Genomic DNA, 26636 nt, shown 5'->3' with positions numbered 1-26636 from the left:
CTTCCTTCAGACTTCCTTACAGAGCCTCTCCTCCAACACACACGAACGTGCACATGACCAATGAGGGCACGAGATAAGTTTGTGCACAGATGGAAGGCTGACAGGCAGGTAGGCCATCCAGTTATTTTAGCCGGGCCGGCTCAGATAATTGGTCGTGCTTTTTACAGTACTACGGCTTCCACAGATGACATTTTTTTATGTATTTATTGTCAAAGCATTTAATATATTCATTGCTATCGGGATGTTAAGAGCATTCCATGGAATATAACAAAAAGTGTTTCTGAAATAAATTACATACCCCACCTTTAAGACTGAAACAAATTAGATATAATGAGGATGTCAGGTATATATAATGTTACTTTCTGTCATCACCTTTCATTAGTGGAACATTTTGAGCACTTGTTCATCGTTTCAAATGAGGGAAGCTTCACTCCCGTCTATCTTAACTAACTCTGGCTGGCATGAAGCTTTCTGCCTTTGATCATGGCGCTTTGACATATAAAGTGTCAACCTGTCATGTACATCCGCTGGCGTCGCCATGAGAATAAAAGAAGTACAAAGCCTGACAAACACAAGTAACTACTTTAGACCCAGAAATAGATTTTTCTAGGAACATATATTTCCGGTACAGCCTTTTGAAGGCATCTCCAAGGTCTCATCTTGAACTGAAATCCTATCCTTTCTCTTTTTTTATCTTTAAAGGGGCATACCTTGATGATAATTGTGTAATGTCTTCACCCTTGAAGATATCATCTGGGGATTTTTTTTTTGGCTCCAATCTTGAACATTTGTAAGAGAGAAGCTGGGTGGGGAATGCAATGCACTATGGGAAATGTAGCAACTAGAGGTTGAGTGCTTGTCCAATAACTGCAGTAGCCCTTAGAGTGGAGATACTGCATATGAATATGGTAATAATTCAAATACAGATACTAGTTTCACCATTTAAACTACTCCAGTTGATAACTGACAAAACAGTACTTTCTGCTAATTCAAGTTTCCGTAATATAATGTTTAAATATGCAAATTACGCATTTGAACATTGGATATTGACATATTACATTTAAAGCATTTCACAAAGGGAATGTTTAGACATCGCTTTACATCATTCCATAAATCAGATAAAACATTTCACCATACTTCTAACAACAAAATGTCATATTACTATCAATGTTATTTGAACTAAACATTTAGAATATAGAAAGCAATACATCTAGAAAGTTTGGTGTGTGCTTCTAAATGTAAAACATGAGATAACAGCCCTATTGCAAACAAAGCTCACACACAGTGTATTTGCACTTAATCCACTTGTGTATTAAAAATGCTAATGAGGCAGCTTTTGGTACATTTAGAAGAAATCCTAAAAGAAATAGACACAGCCATTAAAGGGGGCTCTGTTGAGATTGGACAACCACTTAGGGATGTCCCACTCCTTAGCCCATCACGTACAATGTGTAGTGATGTCACTACCGGAGTGAACTTTGGGATTTTAATCTTGACAGACCATTTATATGCACAAAAACCTATATTGCAAACATCAGGAATGAGATAACATCAAAAAGCATATTAGGGCCTCTTTAAAATAAACAACTAAATGTGTATTTCGAATTTGTTCATCCCCTTAGTCTGTCTGAAAACATTCAAAAATGTGTGAAATTCTCAAAGTTGGCCAGTGACCATTTTTATTGTAGATTCGGAATTGTAGTTTGAGTAATTATATTCTCAGATTTTCTGGGGTTTTCTTTAATATGTGTGTATAAGTGTTACTCTGAACTTCCTGTATTAACCCCCCTGTCCCCCCCCAGGTGGTCTGGAGGAGCTGGCGGTGGCCCGTCGGTTGCCCAAAGCCTACAGCACGGGCTACATGGGCTGCATCAAGGATGTGGTGGTGGACGGCGTGGAGCTCCACCTGGTGGAAGACGCCCTAAACAGCCCCAAAATACTACACTGCTCCGCCGCCAAATAACCCAGCAGAGACCGAATCTTGAGAAAATAAACGGAGAAAAATAAGAAACCTCCCACTCGCTCCCTCCATAGCGCCATGTCTCCTGCTGTAATTATTTTCTATTTTTGTATACTTTTCATTGCTTTTTATATGGAAAGGAAATGTTGTTTTAATTTTTGTTTTATATATTTGTTTCTTTCTTTTTTTTTATCTGCACCTCCATAAACACAACACACTTCTTTCTGCCCCTGGCCCCTTCATATATATCTTCTTTTTTTCAAAAAGCAGGCATCTCTGTGAAAGGGAGATATTTTATTCTTGTCAGTTTTGTTGTTTTAAAACAAACGCCAACTTAAAAAAAAAAAAGAAGCCTGCTCCTTTTTTCCCTCCTCGCTCATTACTTGAACACTGGTGGACGTCGCAGCAGATCTCTGGTGACGGCCTTGTCTTGGTGCCATATCTATCGTCCACATTCCCCAAGCATGGCCCGTACCGTACCTCCATGATAGACATACATTCCCCCCCCCCCCCCCCCCCCCCCCCCCCCCCCCCCCCCCCCCCCACTGTGGCTCTTTGATACTGTGACCAGCTGGCGACTCCACACAAGAAACTCTAATGTAATCAGCCACCAGTAGCCCGCTGTTTTTTCCTAATGGGACTTTTCAGATATCAGTCAAGCTGCTACGGTGAGAAAGTACACAGTCGAGACCACTCCATCAACCCCCATCGCAGAGCGCCCTCCCCAAAAAAGAAAAAAAAACTCTCCACTCAATCTGAATCCCATCAGAGCCTCTAGTTTTGAAATATGACTCACTAACACTTCAAGCCGACATGACGGAGAGAGCGCTCCACAATGACGCGCATATCATTAGTCATAAGTCAAGACATGAATAAATGTTATAAATATAGAGTATATAAATAATACCTGAGACTGTGAATATGTAAGATGGGTTCTCTTTGGAGAATTTTGCTTCTCATATACTATTGTGCGTTCTGTTTTACAATCCAAACTAATGATGACCACTATAAATGCATGCACTTCTGCAGTGTTGGTTTGAATCTGGTTTTTGTTTCTAGTTTTATTTTGAAAAGAAAAAAAGGTTTCTCTTATTCCCACTGAGCTCGGAATAATGTTTTATATTTGTTCATCCCCTGTATCTTTTATGGCCTTTTTTTAAAACATGTTTTCCTGGGAGCAGTTAGTTTTGCAGGACATTGAATGGTGCATACGGGGAAGAGGTTGTTACCATATCTGACCTTAAGGAGGTGCTGAAAGCAAAGACTGAAGAAGGACAGACAGGAAGGAGGCCAGCAGAGATCTTATCATGAGGAGAGCTACCACTCTTGGGAATGTCCCGTCAAACAGAAATATTTTCAAAAACTCTTTCTGAGACTCCATTTCTTTTCGTATTTGACCTCGGAGCATTCCTGGAGGACTCTTTTGTTTTCCGGCTGTCCAGAGAAAGACGTTGTTGTGACTTTTTGGAGCCATAACAGCCGCAAACATGGGAAACCGATGCATAATCCTACAGTACTTGCAAATTAACATAGTGACGCATGGGTTTGTATTACTAGTGCGAATTCTGTAACTTTCAGTGAATTGATGCAACGTGGTGAAGTCGTCTTCGCTCCACAATAAGCCGCGCTGACCGACTTAAAGGACACTTTGTTTTGATATGAGAACTTTGGCAATACTCTGAGACAAAATCATGCCTGTTCATGGTCGAGTATCGAATGGTCTTGTGCTACTTTTTCTTTTCTTAATTTCCTTCTTAAATCATCATTGTTTTTTGTACAGCCCTTGTGAACTTAGCAAATGTGTTATATGTGGAGGTTTATGTTTTTAGTAATATACACTGGAACCATGTCGCCCACATGATGATATACTCATGTAGGGAGGGAAAGCCCTGAAGCTATAACTGTGTTGTTGAGTGTCCACACCAGGAAACCCTTATTTTCTGATGCAAGACACATTTAAAATTCCAGCACTATTAACCTTGGACTGGTCTTATTGTACCATTGTTTGAATTTGATCCGCTCAGGTGGCGACATTAATAAAGGAGAAATCCCTGTGTATTCGGATGGACTCGAGAACATTAAGACGATAGCAGTCTATGGTTTGAAACTATTTGCCTTAAAAACCCAATCACCTCTTCTCTGAGCAGGTGACGTCACCCATATAACTGTTTCCTTATTTTAGCCAGTGTATTAGCCTCATCCCCATAATGTAAAGGAGTAATACATAATAATAATGATAATTATATCAGTAATAATGCTCATACTGTACACAAAAATAATCCCGGGGGGGGGGGCTCTGCAAATGTCCCCTCCGGCTTTTTACGAAAAGATCTTCTATTTACTGTTTTGGAATCTATTTTCTGTTCCTTATTTATGTCTACATGTGGATGACCCTCCATGTCCGGCCTCTGTAAACTACTGTCTGACTGCAAAGCTCCTCAAAGGCCAGTGCCCCGCGTACGAGTGGCATGACCTGAACATTACTAACTCTATGACCTTTGTCTTGTGTTCCTACCACCATGAAATAAAATGTCAACCAAATGGACCCCCTTCTTGTCCGCCGTCTTGATTTCGACTCCATTTGGAGTTTGCATTTCGACCAATCTTCGCTGGCAATATTCTGTATTCTTCAGAACAGTCAGCAAATCCTGTGATCAGATCAAAAAACAAATGTTGTTGGTGTATTTCTAAATGCCTTCTTACTTCCCTCCTTCACCTGTGGCTCTCGGCCTCAAGCCCACAACTCCTCCTGAGGATTTACAATGACAAGAATATGTATATTCTTTTTGTAAGGTTTCAGTGTCTTTCTCGAGTAGCTGGGCATGCTAGTTTTTAAGCAATTGTTACTCGGGTGCATTTTTAGAGACTCTTGGACTGTAGATTAATACACATTTGGTGCTAGAGTATTAATGCACCAGAGAAGTGAATGTGTTAGCAAGTGAAAATAATTGACATAGGCCATGTTGAACATGACATTTTATTCTTGAAATTATTGTTTACAAATCTTAACCTAAGGTCCACTTTTCCAGAGCTTTCAACCAGTTAAGGAATAATGTGCAGATGCAGAATGAAGGCTGGTCTTTACACAGACCAAAAAGCTTAATCTAGCTTTGGATAAACCAACAGAACTACGGGGACATTCTTTTGATTTCTTGGGATTTGTTTCCAGAGACATTTCTAATTATTGCCACATTTCTGCATCTGATGCTACAGGAAATCAAGGGAAAACTTGTTTGAAGAAATCATTTCAACACAAGGTTAACTTGTGAGATTTCCCCCATGGCCTCTATCAGTAGATGAGGGGCTCAGTTGTCATCAAATGACCTGAGAGCAATAGACCAGGGATTCTTATTTTTTACTGGGGCCAGGAAATCTATTTCATGGGAAAAGATTTTCCAAGGATCCCCCCGAAGCGAATGCTAACTGTCATTTGTTCTTTTGGAAGCCATTGGAACTGTTTGTAATCTAAAACTTTGCAGCCCCTTGGCACAGTGCCACTATCCCTTATTTGAGAAAAACACAGTTGATAACCAGAGACAAGGTTTACAATCTCCCCCATAAGACCACCTGTTATCATAAAGCAAGAGCTCCATATCTAGAAACTATGATGAATAATCAAACTATGATTAAGGAAACCTTGAAAGGCTGGCAAGTGGAACTTAGTGGACTAAAGATTCTTGATTTTAGTCCAGGACTTATTTTAGTGCTCATATTTTATTCCTTAACCCTGGGGCCGTTTAATACTGATAGAGAATTTCATTTGAGTCATGGCCAGGTCCTTCTGTATGTAATAAAAGAGCTATTAGAAGGAAAAAGAGCCCACCCAGAGGTATTTTCCATATATTTCCAGGTGCAGATTAGTTGAAATTGGAATAATTTAGGTACAATTTGGTGGGAAAACTCAGCTCTATTATGAATTCACAGAGGCATTCTTCTTTCCATTGTTAGTTTCCAGGCATATAGAAGCAATCACAAGTTTAGACTTCAGTCTGTGTTCCGTCTTAATGAGAGGTTTCCGCTTATTGTTCTGATTGAAACGTCCAAGACAAAAGGTGTTTTTCCAAATCCAAAGCAATTTAATTTCCCCAGCTCGTACGCACATCAATACACTGCATTCCAGTGATATTTACACGTATAATTCAAATCTCCTACAGCAATCTGTAGCGCCCTACTGCTAATTGAAAGGCTGCGATTCAAATGAAAGAAAATCTTCACACGTCTTCATACATCATTCAGTACAACCCAAATCTGTCTTGAGCATTTTCATTAAGCCCGAGTTTAATTTATTCCTTGCTGATGACGGAGAAGGACGCTGCATCTCGTGTTGTGTTAATTAAAAATATGAAATGCTGTTGATGAAATAGTTTAGCTCAGTGAAGGATCCTTCTGGGGAAAGATCGGTTTCAAGTTAATGAGTCTAAGTTGTTTGATTAAAGGAATTAAAACCAAAACAAAATGCAGAATCCATATATAGAGTCAAATAATGAAATAGCTCTCACTGCTTAGGTGTTAAAGGGAGCCCATTATGCTCATTTGTATAATGGGGTATTTGTATTCTATGCCTCTACTGCGACATGTCTCCATGCTTTAAGGTTCAAAAAGCTCTTTATTTTTCTCATACTGCCTGTGCTGCAGAACCTCTTTTCACCCTCTGTCTGAAACCAGAGCCCAGTCTGCTCTGATTGGTTAGCTGGCCGGCTCTGTTGCGATTGGTCAACCACTTAGAGATGTCCTGCCCCTTAGCCTATCACGATGTGTTGGAGCTCTAGCCAATAGAAGCGTTATTGTTACATAATGTGTTACGACGTCACTATGTTACAGAAATAAACAATCAAAGTGAGGCGTTTCAGGCAGGGGGGGAGTGTGTGGGAGATAAACTCCCTCTGGAGGGAAATTGTAACCTTTGCAAACCCGGGAAAGGGAAGACCCTAAAAAGTTCCCATAACAGGGCCCCTTTAAGCTGAGAGACTTGAGAGGGTTGGCGGTTAAATATGTGTTTCGGTGTATACAAGATTCACAGAAGGCTAATCTTAATTCATGTGTTGAGCAACCTTCTGTCCAGAAGATGCATTCAGGGAATGCAGTTTGTTCAAAGGTCAAAGTGGAGTTATGAATGATGCAACAAAGTCAGGCCCTCTGGATGAAATGTCATCAGACCTCTGAACCCGAGCCAATCCAGGCCCCAGAGTCCTCCACATCATCTGTGAAAGTGTTCTTAGAAACATCTCTCAATGATCTTCTGAGAATGTTTTCTAAAAACCTTTGACAGCTTCTCCCCCTTCAAATAAAAAGCCTGCATGTACCAAACTACTTCTCACCCCCTTTGTGAAATAAAGTTCCTCTCACAGCTTTTTATGTCCACGTGGAAATAAAAGTTATTTCTCTCTGACGAGGCTCCAGCTGTCCAGCTGCATCACTCTCAGTATAAGTCCTCTTTGTTTCCCTTTCCAGATTTTTTTTCTATCTTTGGCCGGGCAGATTTGCAAGTCTCAAGGCAAAAAGGGGGTCAAAGGTCACGGGTCTATAGAAGCAGCCACCTCAGGGTAGAGGGGACATCCTGGTTTCCATTCCCATGGGTGGGAGACTAGGCTTTGTGCTTCAGAGTCTTTTTGTCCCTCGTAGACTCAACAGGACATCAGTCTGCACGGTGATGTTTCTGTTATGTTTAGCTTCTAGCAGCATTTTGTATTTGCAGCGCTTTTAGCAAACGCTGCGCATGTTTCGTCAAGTTGGTGAATGTTTTCTGAATGCTTTGGAAGTTGTTTCTTCCTTTGCATGTGTTTTGGCACATTTGTGTTTTTTTATTATGCTTCTATTTTTAAACTGCAGCGCGTTTCTCCTAATGGAAATGTTTCGGTCAGTTGAAGCACGTTTGCACGGGTCGGCCTCCGTAGTTATTGATTTTTATACATGAAAGTGTTTGGCGGCCTGAAAACACTTCGAAAAGTATATCCTAAGTCTAAAACTGAATAACATGCATCGGTAACAGCCAGCAAAAATGCCACTAAAATTATACAGGATCTGTTATCGAGGTAATGAGCTCAAATTCACAAACACATTGGCGTCGTCCTTTTCATTCTTACTATTTTTCAAGATTAAACTCAATATTTTATCATCATTGTCTACTACACAAATCAATGCTTAAGAAATGCCATCACTTTTACATCCTGGTTGCTAAGAAAACACTCTCCCATACAGTGCTACTGGAGAGAGCTGACTTTAAGATATCATACCTTTAATATTATTACATCATATAATTCTGGCCAAGGCACCATTTTTAATAGCAGCTATTACAGTGTTTAAGTTCAATCCCCCTCCCCACACAACCACACTAAAAGAAACTTTGATTGACCTTTTTGCAGACATGCAGAAGCCAAAGTGATGTAATTTCCCAAAACTATTTCATAAAGTGTGTGCGTTTAGGTGCAGTATAATAACGGTTTTCCTATAATTCTTTTTAAAAAAACAACACAAGATATACAAAGGGTATCCAAAGCAGCTTATAAACGGTAATGACTTTGTTTTCTCAGTCTTGTATCAATCACGTTTAGTAGGCTATTAAACACTAAATGTGCACTCAGTGTTACTCCAATATTTTGCCTTTTCTCAACCTCATCAATTCCACTTGCTATCGATCGGAGAGTAAAGCCCTCCCATTGTGCGACAGGATCATTTAAAGTGCGCACCAGACCAAAACAATCAAGCCTATGTTCAAACCCATGTATCCTGCCTGAAGCACATTGCATTTGGCGGAGAAAACAACACTTAGACTCTGGCAGCAGAAATGCTACAGAAGAGAGATCGAAATTCCCTTCTCCATCATCTCAGTGTTTGTCTGTAGGCTGCAGCAGCACTCTGGGTCAAACAGTGGAAAAGTAAATCCATAGATGTGAAGCCTGTGAGCTCACAGACAATTGCATAAGCCCATCCATCCCCCAGTAGATTAACCTCCACTGATAACCACAGGCTGGTGACGTCAATGCTGCCTCTCTTACTCCTCCCCCCCCCCCCCCCCTAGATTCAGAGCTGGAAGGCTGTCCCATCATGAGGGTATAACTGAATAGGAGGTATATATTTTTAGACTTGCCTTACCTCTCACAAGACAATAGCAGGAATGTACAATAGCAAAGCACCGCACAAGTACATGTTATTGTTCCGTTTGAATAATTTAACCACTATAAGACTTTCTAATATGTTTTCTTACTCATTGTTAAATGTTTTTATTTTGGATTGCCTGCTTGTTTACCCTGTTGTTTTGACACATATTTGGATTTACAGTTGAGTATAAAGACTTACCTGTTATGGCCTTTAACAAGTAATTACTATTGCATCATTGGTGAACACAAAAGACCTGAATGGGAAAGAAAATGTTTGTTAAATACTGAAAACCAATCTTTGTTTTTCAGTACCGTTAACCACAAGTAGACATGTGTATGACTTCTTGATAGAGGTGAGTGTATGAGTAAAAAGTCTGAATATTATTGTATAACATTGGATTTATTGATTAAATATTAAAAAGGGAATATGATTTGATGAGATATTGCTGTACATTTTTTCTGGTAGTCTTGTTTTGTGTCTTACGAACACTTTTTGAATGGTAAAAACACTAATGTACTTTCATCCAAACTGAAAAAAACAAGCAGTTTGCTAACACTACCCTGCTGCTTTATAGGGTTGCCAGCAATATCATAATATATAGCCTACTTATAATGGAGCACTATAATACTTTTAGCTCAAGCAGATTCAATTCCTCCACGTCACATAATGGGCAGCAGTTGATCAACAAGGCTGTGTAGATTTGGCTCGTTAATTAATGAACAGTTAGCCTATACAGTAACAGGTGTGCAGTGGGGTGTGCCCCTGCGTTCAGCTTCCATTGTGACTCAGACGATTATTAGTGAGGAGTCAACCTTCTATTCATTGGGTTTGTTTTTTCAACTGTATATTCTTTATGAAGCCTCCCTCATAAACCTAAATATGCCATGGAACTTTAACAATGTTCTCTTAAAATGCATCAAGTTAGCTGGGTTTAGTCAGAACTGGACAGGAAAAGAAGCTTGATTGTCAAAATAAAAGTGATACACTTTTTTAATATCCTTTTAAAGGTGATAATGGGTTAAAACAAGATGTTGTGCTATAAAAACACCACTGAATTGTTATGTTAGTTTTGAGTTGACTAAAAAGCCAAGCCGATTAATTGATATAAAAAAGAGTATTTTCTCACACCCTTTTTTTACTACTTCAAAACAAATAAACATCATCTTAAAATACATCAAAAATAAAGATTCCTGAGCAGACGCCTTAATATAAATTCATTTGATAATGATCATGAAACTTATCTCTTTATCTTTGTGATATTCTTTTTTAGACGAGGCTTTGGTTTTGAAGGCATTAACCGGAAACGGTGTCAGTAGGCATGTGTAGCTCTTCGCACAGGTTCCACAGCTCTCACTCTTCACAGCAACTCGGCAGAGGCTAAAGGGAAACGTTTGTGGACACTTGACAGCTTCCAGAGACTGCTATGACATCTCGCAGGTAAAGTCGCGTTACTTTTCTAGACTTTCATTATTAACACCGTCATTTTGAAAAACCTCTCCACACTGCACGAGCCGCCAGAGACTGTCCTGGCAAGACTGAAGTGAGGATCCTAGCGAGAGAAAACAGGGGCGCCTCAACTTTTCTCCAGTCAGTCAGACCCCTGTGAGAGACGCACTTGACGCTTCATATTTAAACTTCACTTAAAGAATGTATTTTAAATGTTTGCCGGTTAAATTATGAACTAGCACAGAGCTACACTATATTTGCTAAACGTGTGGTGACAAATTAAAGCGGAGACGCTCAAAGCTTTGTTAAATAACGTTAAATGAGCTTTAATTTAGCTAGCAGCTGCAGAGTTAACTTACAGTTTAATTAAAAAAACCTGCGTCAAGTTTTCATGTTTTGCATTGACTTGTATTTATGAGTGGTGTGCGTTATTATTGAGTAGCATCTAAGTCAGAGAAGTTCAACTAAATGTGTCTCCCTTATTGTCGTGCATCATGCACATTTGTATCCTCACTTTTCTGTTCTACTACTAGGTTTGTTTGGTCTGCCCTTTCTCTTTGTTTCTCCGTGCACAGTGCAGGAAATTGGCTTAAAGCTTCCTGTGAATCCAAGCCCTGAAAGGGTATTATAGTAAACCTGCAACACATTTCCATAAGTGTATATCAACAAAGGTTTCACTAATGTATTGTCAAGAACCACAACATTAAGTTTCAATGTTATTAGTGACTGTTCCTTTAAATAAAACCTTTATTAATTCTTTATTTATAACCATACTAAACTTCTGTTGAATACTTGTACAAAATGTATACTTTTAGTCCTGGCATTAATGTAATGTGGCTTCACTCTGAGAGCTTTGGTACTGTGAATAGAATGTATATTTCTTCTTACAATAACTCACTATTCTTCCTTTATATTATTAACCTCGAGTGCGTCTGTGGGCTAGTAATGATTTGTAGATCTCCCTGAAACATTGACCCGCTTAGTGCGAGGAATTAGGAGCTGTGATGAACAGCATAAACATGAGTAGATAAGTGTACATGTAGTTATGTAGACTTAACATTATTTGTTTATATAATGTCAGATTATTCTTTCTAGGTGGTTTCCAGTGAGTAACCCGAGACATGAATAAGTCAAGTTATCATAATAGAAATGTGTTTTGTTAGTGTTGTTTGCTGTGGTATGTGATGTTTGCAGTAAAATACACACATTTACACAGTGGCGCTTCTTTATTAATGGTATAAAACAACTGGTGCAGATTTCTATACAAGGTGACCTCAGAAATGTTGACTCCAGCTATCGCCTTGTCTCTTGTACATTATGGCTGTTTTGGACTCAAGAAAAATGCAATGTCAGCAATCAGAGAGTTTATAGTTGATACAAATAGCACGATATGGGTGGAAAAGATTGCACATGTGTCGTGCCAGGGTGACATGTGACTGTCGTGTCCTGTATGCCTCTTAAAAGTTGTGATGGTGCAATGATATCGAGTTTAAAGAGCCATTCTACTGATTTTAATATAATCTTCACAAAGCCATTTATTTCTGTGATGCTTCGTAGAATGCTAAGTTGAAATTGTTGTTTTTTTCACAATAGAGTCTCAAAAGGTTTGTCTTAGACAGTAATATTGTAACTTGTAAATCCTTGTAAACCTAGTCCAGTTGCTGCTTATTCATCAGACGATTGCAAGGATGTTGGGGAGTCCTTTCAGTTTGATGGTTCAGTTAAAGGTGGGGTAGGTAATTTTGGAGAAACCAGCTCGAGTGCGCTAGAATTTGAAAATACACAGCCGGAAGAAATCTGCCACTTCCTTACAGAGCCCCTCCTCCAACACACACGAACGCGCACATGACCAATGAGGGCACGAGATAAGTTTGTGCACAGATAGAAGGCTGACAGGCAGGTAGGCCATCCAGTTATTTTAGCCGGGCCGGCTAAAATGATTGGTCGTGCTTTGTACAGCGTTACGGCTTCCACAGATGACATTTTTTAATGTATTTATTGTCAAAGCATTTAATATATTCATTCCTATCGGGATGTTAAGAGCATTCCATGGAATATAACAAAAAGTGTTTCTGAAATAAATTACATACCCCACCTTTAACTAATGCAATAGACAATTTGGGTAATCACTTTTAACTTCTAATTTCACTTTTATTTTCACTTCCAAATATTGAATTTGGGGAAATGGCGGGACTCAATTGGACTTAAAAGCTGTCGCTAGCAGGACCTACTGATGTAAATGTTGGTCTAGTGCTGCTTTCTTATCTGAAATAGCAATAGTACCCTTTTAAAAGAAATCAAAATTAGCTTGGATGCTGCTTTTTATAACGTAAGAGCTATAAAAAAACAAATAGTTGCCAACAAGAGTATGCATTTCTGTCTCTTTTCTGGGAATGAATGCCGATTGTAACCTTTCCCACTAAAGACAAAGCCAGATGTGAGTGGGTTTTAGCGGGATTTTTCTAAACTGGAACATTAATAAGACCAGTGAGTAAAATGTATTGAGAACTGATAGTCAATGTTTTTTTAAACAATATTCCTATTAGTGCCACAATTTCTCACTTTATGAAATCTATTTCTAGGAAATGTAGTCTTAAATTGGTAACCATTGATCAAAAACCCTTGTGAGTTGACAGAAGCCACCAGCAGGCTACGATCAGAGATAGTGGGAAAACACTGAGACAGAGTTTGAAGTTGTTTTCATCTCAGCCGGTTTCCATGGTTCGTCACCGGCAGAAACACATAGGACTGTTGCTCTGTGGCTCGTTCTCTACTTCCTGAGCTGAAATACCACAGGGGAACAATGTTACATGGCGTGCCATGTTGATCAGACAGACCTGCTCTCCTGTTGATAACAGAATCACTCAGACTCTCCAGTTCATGAGGGGTTTTTAGATCATTATTCTCATAGTCAATATTATTTGAAGGAAGCATTTGGACTGTCCCTTATTGTTTTAGTACCATGACAGAGTTCCGAGTAACGCTGTGATAAACGGGAATCTCTCACATTGCTGATTCTTTTTTATTTCGCCAGTTGATTGTGTGTAGTATATCAAACTTTCCACTATTGGAAATCACCTCTGCCTCCTCCTTTGTTTATAGAGGAGACCTCATCTGTCACTGAAAGTCATTTGACCAGCGGAGAGCAGTGAGTCAGTGTTGTGGATAAGCCGACAGGAAAACAACAGCCCATGTGGGGGAATGAGATAGCACGGCAACATTTCCAGGAGTGCTCCGAACAACTGTCAGGGTTTCTTTCCACATTTTATTCAGACGCAAAACAATTCAGATAGTGTAGGGAAACAGAACTAGAGGTGAAAAAGTCAAAACATAGTTAAGGTCAAAATACAACGGTGTAAAAATACAGGTAAAAGTACTAAAGTAGTAGCATTACATTTCAAGTACCAACAATAAAGGTACTTATTATGCATAATAGCACATTTCATAATCATATAATTCCATTTATTGTATTATAATTAGTGATGCAAAGTAAAGTTGACGTTTATTTGACTTACTTTGGGCAGCTTAACCTACAATAATATATCATAAAATACTAAATAATTTTATATGTATTATCTGTATCTCTAAAGTAGCTAGTAACCAAAGCTGGGAGTTGCATGAAGTTGGGTCAAATGTGTATTAGCCTCTAAATTGTTGTAGAATAAAAGTAGCATAAAGTGAAAAATACTCAAGTGAATAAGTTATACTTAAGTATAGTACTTGAGTAAATGTACTTTTTCAACCACTGGACACAACAATAAAGTTTTTCTCAGCCATATTTTGGATCTTGAAATAGCACTTAATGCTAATGTAGTCAAGGCTCAAAAGTGTTTTCAAAGGTATAAAGGCTATTCCAGGTTTCTGTAGGAAACGTTGATTTGAACATTTCAGAACTACACTTGTATTGAGCGTTGTAAACCCAGTTCCCGGTTAACACTGTCATGCCTACTGTTCTTTGAATATTCAAACCACGCTCATTTCACTTCAGGGAGAAGTACAATGGTCTCGCTAGCTTTGGCTGCTAATACAAATAATAACTTCTCTTTGCCGACATATTATCGCCTATGGCTTCTTTTTTACAGGAAGAAGTACTCAAATTGTATCTGCTTATTTCTCTACATCAAGGGAGTGTCACCACTTTAATGGTCTACATATTACTTTTTTATTGCGATTTAAAGTGATCCTACTGTTACAGAAAATAATGGCAAATGTGGCAAAATACACCGAATTTATTTTGAATCAGTCTTTTAAGTCTTCAATTTCTGCAGAAAAAGCTCATTCAATTCAATGTTTTTTCCATCATTTCTTTAACACATTCAATCTAGTAAGCCCTTAGTTTTGCATAGTCAAATGAGATGTGGAAAATCTTAGCAAAGTATCATCATGCAAATGTATGATGCATTTGCTTTTAATACTAAGATTGCATTTGGTAACATTTTCCTGTGATGCATGGGAAATGGACTGAACCACAGCTGTAATGTGCTAATGGAAAGACGGTTGTTTAAAGTGCCTTTTTAAGTGGAAAAAAGAGAGCCTATAAAACATTATTCACAAAATGCAAATATGACCTCTTAGTGAGAAGCATTAGTTTAATGTAAAACATACTGCTTTTCTGCCAATTCATCACTCTATACAAATTGAAAAGGGGATTATTCCATTATTTTAATCTTTTGCCGGCTGATACATTTTGCAAGAAAATTGCAAAGTGCTATGTTAAAGAGAGACAATTATGAAGACTTTTTAAGTGATCACTCTGTATCCTCAATTTCTTTCTGTCGTGTTTGAACTACTTTCTGCTTCCCACCAAGTTGAACTTTCATGTTGTCTGTTTAAAAAAAGGTTGGATGTGTCTGTGAAGTAGTTATTTATTAACCATTAATGCCCAGAGCCACTTTTACTCTGTGTTTGATAAGTACTGTTGACTCCATGTAAATACAGAAGTCACAAACTATGGATACCCTGTGCTATTAGTCGCTATCGTACCACTGAAGAACTGCTTTTAAAAGCTTTTCACCACTGGTCATCTCATTGCCAGCGCTAACCCTAATGATTTATTCGGCTTCTGCTTGCTGACACACTTTGCAAAACATTAGCAGTGATTGCCAGAGTTCTGCTATGCTGCCTTCCTGGTGCTACACAGAGTGAAGCATCTGGCAATGGGGGGTGTGCGAGTTTTGCACCTCATGTAAATACCCCGGATCACCAGCCGGGCTAAAAATATCCGCGACATTGCCAAAACCCACACCCTGGGCTTGTCTGTGACCAATTTAGCCCGAGCAGGGGCTTTCATGCTGCGCTGCGGCTACTAAGTATATCACCTTTTTGTCAGCGGGCCTAGACATGCGCGCTTTAAATAGACAACCAGGGCTATATTGAACTTGAGACATTATGTAAGAGGATAGAGTGGTGGCTGGATGCACACCCCGTCTGTTTCTCCTCCACCAGGCCTAACCTGCAGCCCCCAGCTGCCTCCGTCTCTCCCACAGCACAACCTGTGTCTCGTCTCCCTTCCTGTCCACGTCTCTTCAGATAAAGCCAGGCGTTAGAAATCTCCTTTTCTTTGTCTCTGTCTCTGTCTCTGTCTCTGTCTCTGTCTCTGTCTCTGTCTCTGTCTCTGTCTCTGTCTCTGTCTCTGTCTCTGTCTCTGTCTCGCTCTGCCCCAAGGCCAGTTGCAGGGAAATGGGGCGCCTGGTGGTTATCAAAGGCAACCCTATTCTTGGAAAGCCCTGAGTCACTCCTGCAGTCATGATCTAAGGAGGGGGGGTTATAGGGAGGGCAAGCTGTTCAGTGTGTGTTAAAGACTTCTAAGAAAATTGACAGTAGTGCAGTACTACACAGACAAATGATTTGATGTGTAAAAAGCTACACATATTTGTTGGGGTTCTTTATCTGTTACATCACTCAAGAGGGGAGATGCTATAAATGGTCTTTTACAGTGTATTGTAGATTATTTAGACTATTGCAGGTTTCTTAATATTTTTGAAAGCATGTTATGACCTACTCTATACTTTAAAAGGTCAAAAACGTAAAAAAAATGTCTTTGAAATAGTTTGGCATGTAGACATTATTAGCTCCTAGTGAGCTTCATTATTATTGAGGTTTAGTACAACCATAGGGGAACAATCAGAAATTCTTAAATTGATTCATTATTTTTCAACTTGTCTTTTCAATATGCATGTCAAGATATGTATTGAACTATAGCATTCACAAAAAATAATAATAATCTAACTGACAACTGACATGAGATCATTGAAAGTACATCAACTGTTGAACGCTTCCAATTTACAGTTGGTTGACTTGCACCCGAACATTTGCAAGCAAATGAGCAGTTCAATACTCTTTATCACCGGGTCCCAATAACCAGGCCATTTCTACAAGCATTTCTTGGTGAGTGATGGCCCAAAGGTTAATCATTACACTGAGTAACACACACTGAAAGAGAAAGGGCAAATACATTTTGTCCTGCGCTGTGACAACACAGACACCCAGATCACAAAATAATAGTTTCACTGCGAATCTCAAAAAATGCTTCCAAGAAATCTATCCAAAGCCCTGCAGCCACGATTGCACAAGTGACATTTAGGGCAATGAGTTTCATAACTGCAAATAAAATGTCTTGTTTGAATGCCTTGTATTAAAAAAAGTCTTACCGAGCATCCAAAATGTTTGTTGTCTTCACCAAGGTCTGATTTCACCGAAAATGTAACTGACTTACTAGCTAGCTTCTTTCAACAATATTAATATTGTGTTTAACACATGCATTCTCATGCCCTGATCTTGCCAACTGTTAAAGGATTTACAATGTGCTTTACACTTTACACTTTTCATATCTTCTCACAATTGTTTTAGGTCACTTTGTAGTTTACCTTGGGTAAGTTTAACGTGGCTTTACATTTCCAGCTGTTGTAGCTTTAGCGATGGCAATATCTGGTGAATTGGTAGGAAGTTTTGCACTCATTCATGGACCCCAGAGGATAATTCATTATGACTTTGGTGACATCCTGACATTTCCTTTCGAACCACAATGGAGTTGACATTTTTCTTTTTTAAAGTGAAATGGCTTAAAAACGATTTACCATGAATGTTGGTTTTCATGTTCCCCTCAGGAAGAATGTATGTGACTTTGGTGATTGCCAAACTATTTATCATTCAATCACAATTTCTGTGTCTTACCCTTTATCAACCACATTGGAAATGTCCTTAGATTGTCACACCATCCAGAGGTTACGGTCAGGTTGTTAGACATTACTCTGCAGTCTACTATTGCCATGAATATTTTTTCTCTGCATTTTTTTTCAAATGTATCTGCAAGCTGCTAAATGAATACCCTAATGGCGTACTGCTGAATTGGCTGGATTGTGGGGGGTTTAGCTTTGGCTAGGGGCTAACTATGATCCGGTGTAACTACGCCACGTACGATTAGGTGTAATCTCCAGGCACGGGCAACACAGCTGTTGCATTTAGCCTCAGACAGGATAGCAGACGGGACCTTGTAGCTGGCCCGGTCTGATCTGTGTCACAGCCAGAGAAAGCTCTAGAGCGGTGGTTTAGGTGGGGAGCCATCGCACAGCTGCTAGGCGTCACGGCTACAAAGGGGGAGGAAAGGTGAGGGTGATGCGGAGAACAGAGGGTGGTCGGACCAGCCTGCCAGCGCCTGTCGCATTGGTCCGAGGTGGGGAATGAGGGGATGCAGGGGCCGACTGATAGTGTCGGGCGCTGGTATCAGGCCTGCTCACACTCACCCAAATCCCAGATTAAAAGGTCCCCCACCCCCTCGCTCTCCCTCCTGCAGTCTTTCTCTCTGTTTAACACTCTTACAAAGCACCTAACCCAGTAACACTTTTACAAGCTACCCCCTCCGCATCTCTATATCTCCCCTGCTCCCTCCCGCCTCTCCTGTGTAACAGTGCCCAGTGCTGGATTACTAAACTGTGAGGCAGCCCAAGCTAGGGGGCTGTGGCAGGCTTAGACCACAATGGTGAGGTAGGGCAAAAGCGATCCAAACTAAACTCAGCCACACGTTCTGCTGCTTTTAGGAAACTCAGAATGTTTGGGATACAAATTTGGTCCAGCTTTAAAAAGGGTTAGAGTTTGCTTTTGCAAGTGAAGACAGGGTCCGTCTGTAACCCTGACACAGTTGCTGCTGCTCGTGTGTGTCTGAAGCACTGCTCCACGGTGTGTGCCTGGTCCCAGCCCGTCTTCCATTGTTTGGACAATCTGACGGGTGACAGCACTGTGATGAGGGATTAGATATGGATTAGTGACATAAGGCATTCCTGCCCCACTGTTATTATTTCTCCGTATGAATCTGTGTAGGATTAAAAACAATACTACAAGTAATCTGTCCACCAGCTGACACACATGACATGTCAATGGCTCTCTAGTACAGTACCATTGTTGTGAAGGGCTTTGACGGGAGGAACACATATTGTCAAATAAAAGACAAAAAAACATGTTTTTAAAGTAATAATTGTCAGTCAATACAGCTGTATACTTTTTCATCTGATTGGAATTTCTTTTCGCTGGTATTGCAATTAGCAGTCCGTTTTGCGTTTTTAATCAAATTCCTTTAAGCTTTGATATTGGAAAGTTTCTGATTTAAGTCTTGCCAGTTTAAGTCTTAAGTCAACTAAGCTGCTTGTAGTTGACCAGCAATGTATCCTTGATACCTGAAACCATGATTATCATGTCAGATATCTTGCCGTGGTCCACAGCTATACAAAATAAATGTTTCCTCACTGTAACCCGGAGGTCTTTTGAAGTCGGGTCTTGTTTTGTGATACATAGAAATATATATAAACGATAATAAAGCAGGAAAAAGGTGGCGTTAAACACGATTAGAAATGGGAAAGAATTACACCAAGCAACTGCTATGCATTCTTCAGAATTCAATTTCAATGACAATACATCTCTTGATTCACTTTGAATACTGTGGATAATGCTTGTAACACTTTCTTTCCATCCTGATGAGTCATTTCCTGTCTGTCCACAAACGCTCCGTCCTCAGCTCAACCGCTTCCAGCGATATCTCTAACGTAATAGCGAGGGTCATGTCCTATTCACCCTGCGTTCTAACGCACTAATCCTCTTGTAATCGGTTAGTATTTTTTATTTGTAAAGTTCCTCCTATAATCTGCTTCCTGTGCTCGTGGAACGAGAGAAAGGGCAGCAGATCGGTTTTGCCCCCCCCCTCGGTGAGGAAAAGCAGGCCAGGTGGAGTCTGGGTCAGATGTCTGGTCTGTCCAATGGAGATTCTCTGTTCATGCAGGCTGGACTTATATTTCAATCTAAATCCAGCAGACTTTGACATTTTATTAATCACTGGACTAATCCTGTTAGTTAACTAGTGAACCTTCAACAAAAGAGGATCCTTGATGATCCCAATGGAGAGGTGTTTTGCGCAGTTTTGGTCGAAATTCTAATAAATGTCTTGTATTTGACCATATACAAACCAAATCACACATTTAGCATTAGTAATGTGTGCACTCAAAAAACTAAATCATTGGCTTTGTAGATATCACAATAATAAAAAGCTATATTACCTTAATAAAATCTCTAAATATCACCAAAGTAATTGTTTGAGTCGGACATACCAAAATAAATGCTTACAAATCCAACAGTTAATTTTGTCTTAAATTATTACTATCATTTAAGTTGATGACACGAAAATAAATGAGTATTTGACTAACAAATTATATTTTTAAGATATCCTTAATATCTTTGGCAAATTTCAGTCAAAATATTTGAGAATTGGCTAATTATACTGATCAGTTTCAGGAACAGCAATTATTACTCATTCCAAATCAATATTCTTCATCTTTAACAACAACTTAAGAAATTGAGTAAATTACACTAAAACGTCATGAGTGGACCCCATTAACAATCGCGCGCAAATGCAGTGTGCTCATGGGAAATCTACTTTTCTATCTGCGCCACATGTGGCAACCGCAACAAGCAAGGAAACACCACGACGAGAACCACCAGGAAAACTCCCTGCAAATCCCGGTAAGTAGCCAGCTAGCAAAAGTTAATGAAATATTGACCCTGACTTTGTGCATATACAACTTTATGGTGTGTAATTATCTAAATACTGTCACACTTGCAGCCATGCTGTCATAGGTCTAGCTAGTTCTCTGTCCGCTTCTACACACGCATGGTGGACACAGTCAACCAGGTGAAGTGAAGCTAACGTTTTACTCAAGTAAAAAGTAGAAACATTAGCACCTGCTTTGTCCGCAGTTGTTGTCTTAAGTACCTAATCAACCAGCTGTCTGTATGTAGCATAGTTAGCTGTTTGTTTTAAGCCCCTTTTACACTGTTATTCAGAAATGCTGTAGTAAAGAAGATCCGCCATTACGTCGACTTTTTAATACTTAACCAGACAATGCCAGCATAATGCTGCCCCAGTGTGTGATATTAGACAGCATGCCGGCCTGACGTGTAACACAACAGCGCCGGCGAATATGTGTGTCTGCATGTCCCGCCATGCCGGAATAACGGAGCAACAGTCTCGCCTTGAACAGGCTGTGAAGGGGGCTTTGCCGCCACACCCGGTTACTAAGCAACGCTTATCGTTTAGGTATCCCTGATAAGGAGGCAGTCATATCATTAACTAAAACTAGCTAGATCTGATCGATATGGACATAAACACGAGTGAAGTATAATCGGGAGAGTGATCAGGTTCTGCAAACTGAGACACGCAGCTCTGCATGATCACCTGCAGCTCTGCCGCTGTGAGGGGACCGGTGAGCAGAGCACACGCTTCAAGTTAGACCTAACACATTTAGTAATCTTATCTACCTCTGGAAGTAACCGAACTAGTTATAAATATGTTTATTCTTTACTTTTGGGTCACTCATTACTGGATTAGCGAGCTGCATGAGACTAAACTGACGGGCTGTCAGGAGAGGGAGAGAGGAAAAGAGAGCACCCTGTTTATTTCTCCCGTGTTATTATCCAAAGTTACTGTACATTTTTGAATAATGTAGTTAATCTACTATTAGTTGTTTGTGTAAATGTATTACTTATATTGTTGATTTTTGTAGAAGCGCCGATAAAAGTATGGATAATACAAAGATAAATGCACCTTGTTTGTGTAAGGTGGCTATTAGTTTATTTGGGTGATTACTGTATCGTGCGAGTGATTTCAGATAACGTCTGCCTACTGCATCCGCGGCCCAGCAGCTGTTACTAGTCTTGCCTATATGCTTATGAAACTGTTTCATCTTTATTATAATAAGGCATTGCATTTTCTTAAGAGGAGTGGCCTACCTGCCCAACTTATGTGTTGTCATATTTATGAGGGAACACTTGATGATGGCTAGAGCAAGTAAAGTTGAATTATTTTGTGAAGCATGTTAAATATTTTCAATATTTGTTTCACAGCACCGACTGCGCTAACGGAGAGAAGTTGAACGAAGATAACAAAACAGAGGAGGTAAATTTCATTATTTTATTAAACACTGAAACAACGGTGCCAACATATTAGTTTGCTTTATACAAGTTTAAGAAATTGGTGAATAAGCTAAATGAGTTGCACCTTGATTTCGACCATGTTTGAGTGCAAAGGCCAGGAAGCACTTGTTAGAAACATAAACAGTGACTATATACAAATATCTAGGACTTGATAATACAAACTGTTACTAATTATTATTATATACTACTCCTGCAATTGAGGATCCTGGCTCTGAACACTGCAACTGCAATCGTTTTTATTGACTGTTTTCCAAATGTTTGTGCAATTACGGTAGATGTTCCATTAACTATAGTTTAGAGTAGATGTAATTATTAGCATCAATGAGTAAATATAATTGGGTGTCATTTTTAAAGCTCTGTATGATAAAACATATTAGTCCAAAAAGTATGTAGGTAAATGGAAGTAGCATTAAACCAGTCTGTTCCCTCCATGTGATAACACTATTTATCCTCACTTTTTTAGGTTGCAGCTTATGGGATGGCAATGTAAGCTCTGCACATGTGTGACTTCAGCGAAAGGGTCACTTCTCAAGCACTATCGATTGAAGCACGGTACCTTTGGAATCTGGGAGAAGATGCGAGTGCCTTGATCAAGGACTTTGAGGTTAGTACTATGGCTGAAATGATTCCTCAAGATTACTAAAAATTATCGGGCAGTGGGACAGACATACACGCACTCAGTCAAGCAGACAGACAGCGTGGCACAGAGGTAAGACCGAGGCCGATACAGATGTGCAGTGATCAGTTACAATTATAGTACCCTTATATGTGTAGCCCAGAAGACGTATACCTTTTTTTTTTTGAGTTTTTTTAAATAAAAAAACAATAATTATTAGTTTTTGCATTTCAGAAAATGGGTTCTTTAAAACTTAATGCACTAAATGGGTCTAGTTTTGACATATTATTGTATGCAATTTAAACAATAACAATGTGGATTTTTGTTGTTGTTCATTTTGAGAGGCCGGTCTTATTTTCTCTTTTCTATATTTACTATTGCTCTTTTAATAAAGCAAAATAATGTATTATCCGATTAATGAATTCATCGTTAGAATACTCTATAGCTGCAGCCCTAGTTAGTACAATAGTTTTCAGGATTTTTAACAGTGTTAGTTTTGAAGTTTTAAATAATGTAATCATGGATGACTGTGATGACCATGAACATACATAGTGAGTGAGCAGTGAGGAATTGCTCTTTGTGTGTCTTGTAACATGCAGGCTGAAAGTAAGCACTAACCAGTTATCTTTTCAATGTCTGCAGGATGCTGCTGATGCACCTGTCAGTGTACAAGAGGAGTTGGCAGAGGAGGTGATGAAGATGTACCTGCTGCAGAACCAAGATGGGTCAGTCGATGAACCTACTGATGTAGGGATTGTGATTGAGGGCATCCCTGTCCTCAGAAGTCTTAGGGATCTTAGCAGAGCCTGCTGCTATCTGTTGGGACTAACCTATGCCTTGGATCTGAGATACCCCAAGAATCTCAAATATAGTTTTGAGGTATTCCAAAAACTACTGTTGGAGCTGGATCCTGGCAACCTTTCAACCAAGGTTCAGAGACTGAAAAATTGCCTGCATATGTAGTTGCCGACTACTGTTCAACAAGATGCTAAAAGGTACGAGTTGAGAGTTCCATTGATTGAATTGCATTTTGGACTGGTATTGTTGTAAAGTGTCACTGTTCTTGGTGCATTTCAGTCATATGCAGAGTTCAGTTCAGCCCGTTGCTCCCATAGCTCAATGGAAATGTTCACATGCTCATTGGCAAAAATATACCTGGTTGAAAGTTAAGCTAGATAAAATGCCTAAAAGTTTTATTGCTAAATAATCAAATTTGAGATTTCCATTGATGCTAAGATGTCTCTGCTGCAATTGGTCTTGTTGCATTTTACCCGTGTTTAAAAAGGACCGCTTAGTTATATGCAGAGCTCAATTCAGCTCATCGTTTTTATAGCTTGGCCATTGTTACCAGGGCTCTCCCTTCTTAGTCGATTAGTTGACTTTATTTGTGGTTTTGGTCGATGAAGATTTCTTTAGTCAATTAGTAATATTTTAATGTATTTTTTTTCATGGTGAATGACTTATTTGTAAGAAACGTATATCTATGAGTGGCCGTTAGGGACATTATTCAGAAATACCATTCACATACACATGTGAAGCACTCTCATACACACAACTGAAACCAAAATCATTTACAAACATATGTAAAAATCTCTCATATACACATGTGAAACGCTCTCACACACATATGAAACAATCTCTTATACACAAATGAAACGCTATCATATACACATGAAATGCGATTTCAGTATGTTGTGTGAGAGGGATTTCAGTTGAAACGGAAGGCATCTCAGTTGATAAAGGAAGTCGATTTCAGAAAAGCAAACACAATATTATGTCCGTTTGCGATTGCTCCATCATGTCTGCTCAGCAGCATGCACAAAGCTTAACTGAGGCAGCAGCGTTGTTAAATAATATCCTGGCCTCAGCGGGGTGCACAGTCTCTCCTAAGGGGAGCTGTAGTGGGCCATTGCCTGCCGCGGGACGGGAAGAGGGACGATACATGGTGTTGAGGCCAGGATATTATTTAACAACGCTGCTGCCTCAGCTTTGTGCATGCTGCTGAGCAGACATGATGGAACAATCGCAAACAGACATAATATTGTGTTCGCTTTTTTTAAATTTGCGCTTCTTCGCTGTTTTTTTTAAACGACTTCCATTTCAACTGAAATCCCTCTCACACAACATATCGAAATCGCATTTCATGTGTATATGATAGCGTTTAATTTGTGTATAAGAGATTGTTTGTGTGTGAGAGTGCTTCACATGTGTATGTGAACGGTATTTCTGAATAATGTCCCTAACGGACCCTCATAGATATCTCTGGTAAACACAAGGATTTAAAGTGGTGTTTTTGTGTGATTCTTTGTGAAGAATATGTTGATTTAATCGATTAGTCATCAAATGTGTACGAGTGTTAGTCGACTAAGAATGTATTTTGTCAAGAACAGCCCCTAATTGTTACAAATGTAATATGCAAACTAAACCAGGTTGAGACTTAATGTGATGTGTTATACTGGTCAAATTTGAACAATAAATATGTAATTAAAATGTCAATGTGTACAATTGCTCTTTTGGTTTTATTAGATGTATTGACCTCAGGTAAAGCACTCCTGGAGTAAAGGGTAAATACAGTTAAAAAAAGTAAATGTAACACATATATTTATATAATTAATAGTCCAGTTTTAATTAAATGTAGTTAAAAACATCGAGTAAATTTCACACATTTGTTTTGTTAAATAATAGTCTCCTTTTCAGTTACATCTACCTAGCATTTAAGTGATATCTACTAAAAAGAAATAGTGGTTTTGGCTTAGGGTTACTATTGCATTGATTTAGGATTTTAATTATATTTACTCAATTGTATATGTTATGGTACTAAATGTAGTTATTTAGACCCACTTGATTTTTTTACTTACATTTACTCAATTCATAAGGTAAATTTAAATGATTTCACAGCTTTAAGATTGACTCAATATTTTTAAGTGTAAAAATGTTTCACCAATTAAATTGAGTACATCATCGTTTTAGTTTTTTGAGTGTGATATAGGTGTGTGCATGTAAATGTTCTGCAAAGGCTAAAACCCCAAAGGTCCCTCCAGACGGAGTTTCTCTCACCCCGCCTGGAACGTCTCCATTGGACTCCTTTGTTTACTTCCCCAACATAGTTACATCACCATGTAACACTCAAGCTTACCCAGCCGACCATCAGAGCAGACTGGGTGCTGGTTTCAGACAGAGGGTGAAAAGAGATGCCCTTTTTAACATTAAAGTATGTCAACTTGTCACAGTAGGGGCACCAAATACGAATATCATTCTGAAAAACTAGCATAGCAGGGCTCCTTTTAATAACATATCTTTGTTTGGTACAGAAAACATCCAAAACATATTAATTTAAAATACATGTTTTTATGATAATAAGAAGGATGTTGGAAAAACTATGAATCCCTCCAATATCATGAATCCTGTTTCAATTGTAAAATGATCCATATTAGTTATATCCTCCAAATCAAGCCTCTCCTTTGAGCATCATGACTGATTGTCTCGTGTCCTTCACTCTTCACATGTTTCCTCGAAACACGTCAGGCAGCTTTGTGATTGACAAGCAGTCAGTGTCCCTTTTTAATTCATCTGTTGAAAGCAAAGTGATGCTTCATGTCCAAACACGTACATGTCTGACATTTACATTTTGCTCCCAAAAAGGCCATTTCTATCCTTTTTCATTTATTTTCTGTAAATGTCAGTCCCAGCTCATTTATTCTAAGTCGTTCTGACACACAGAAACTCAATCTATTAACAATAAGAATGTCAGGCTAAGATATCGTTGTTTATATTTATCCTTTTGTGGTCATACGAGTTATTAAAGAAATGATTTGAAAGCATTGTGTCCCATAATAGGAGATGAGATTGATCTTTTTTATGCATTGGCTGCTCTGAAGTGATATAAGATCTGCTGAGCTGACACATGAGTCTTATTTTGATCTCACTGTCATGGGTTTGTGTCGTGCAGTGGACAGAAACGCCTAAATGCTAACCCACTGTTGAAGCTTTATTTTGAAGCTTGCAGATATTATCTCATCGGAATGAGCTTCATGAAGGCGC

General features: G+C 39.1%; 2 protein-coding genes across 8 annotated transcripts in view; both read left to right on the top strand.

Moving 5' to 3' along the window:
- The window catches only part of agrn (agrin), a 250779-nt gene extending 248783 nt beyond the window's left edge, over positions 1–1996 (top strand). For all 6 annotated transcript variants that reach the window (XM_034144791.1, XM_034144790.1, XM_034144789.1 and 3 more), the window contains one exon: positions 1803–1996. In XM_034144791.1, the coding sequence (XP_034000682.1) occupies positions 1803–1963 (161 nt within the window). In that variant the 3' untranslated portion in view covers positions 1964–1996. The remainder of the gene's footprint in view (positions 1–1802) is intronic.
- An 8400-nt stretch (positions 1997–10396) lies between these two features.
- ptpn11b (protein tyrosine phosphatase non-receptor type 11b) overlaps positions 10397–26636 on the top strand; it is a 48074-nt gene continuing 31834 nt past the window's right edge. For both annotated transcript variants that reach the window (XM_034144851.1, XM_034144850.1), the window contains exon 1: positions 10397–10495. In XM_034144851.1, the coding sequence (XP_034000742.1) occupies positions 10482–10495 (14 nt within the window). In that variant the 5' untranslated portion in view covers positions 10397–10481. The remainder of the gene's footprint in view (positions 10496–26636) is intronic.

This window comes from Trematomus bernacchii, unplaced genomic scaffold (genome assembly GCF_902827165.1).
Source record: "Trematomus bernacchii unplaced genomic scaffold, fTreBer1.1, whole genome shotgun sequence".
NCBI lineage: Eukaryota > Metazoa > Chordata > Actinopteri > Perciformes > Nototheniidae > Trematomus > Trematomus bernacchii.
Note: the sequence above shows the minus strand (reverse complement) of the source record. Positions and strands in the feature narration are given on the sequence as shown.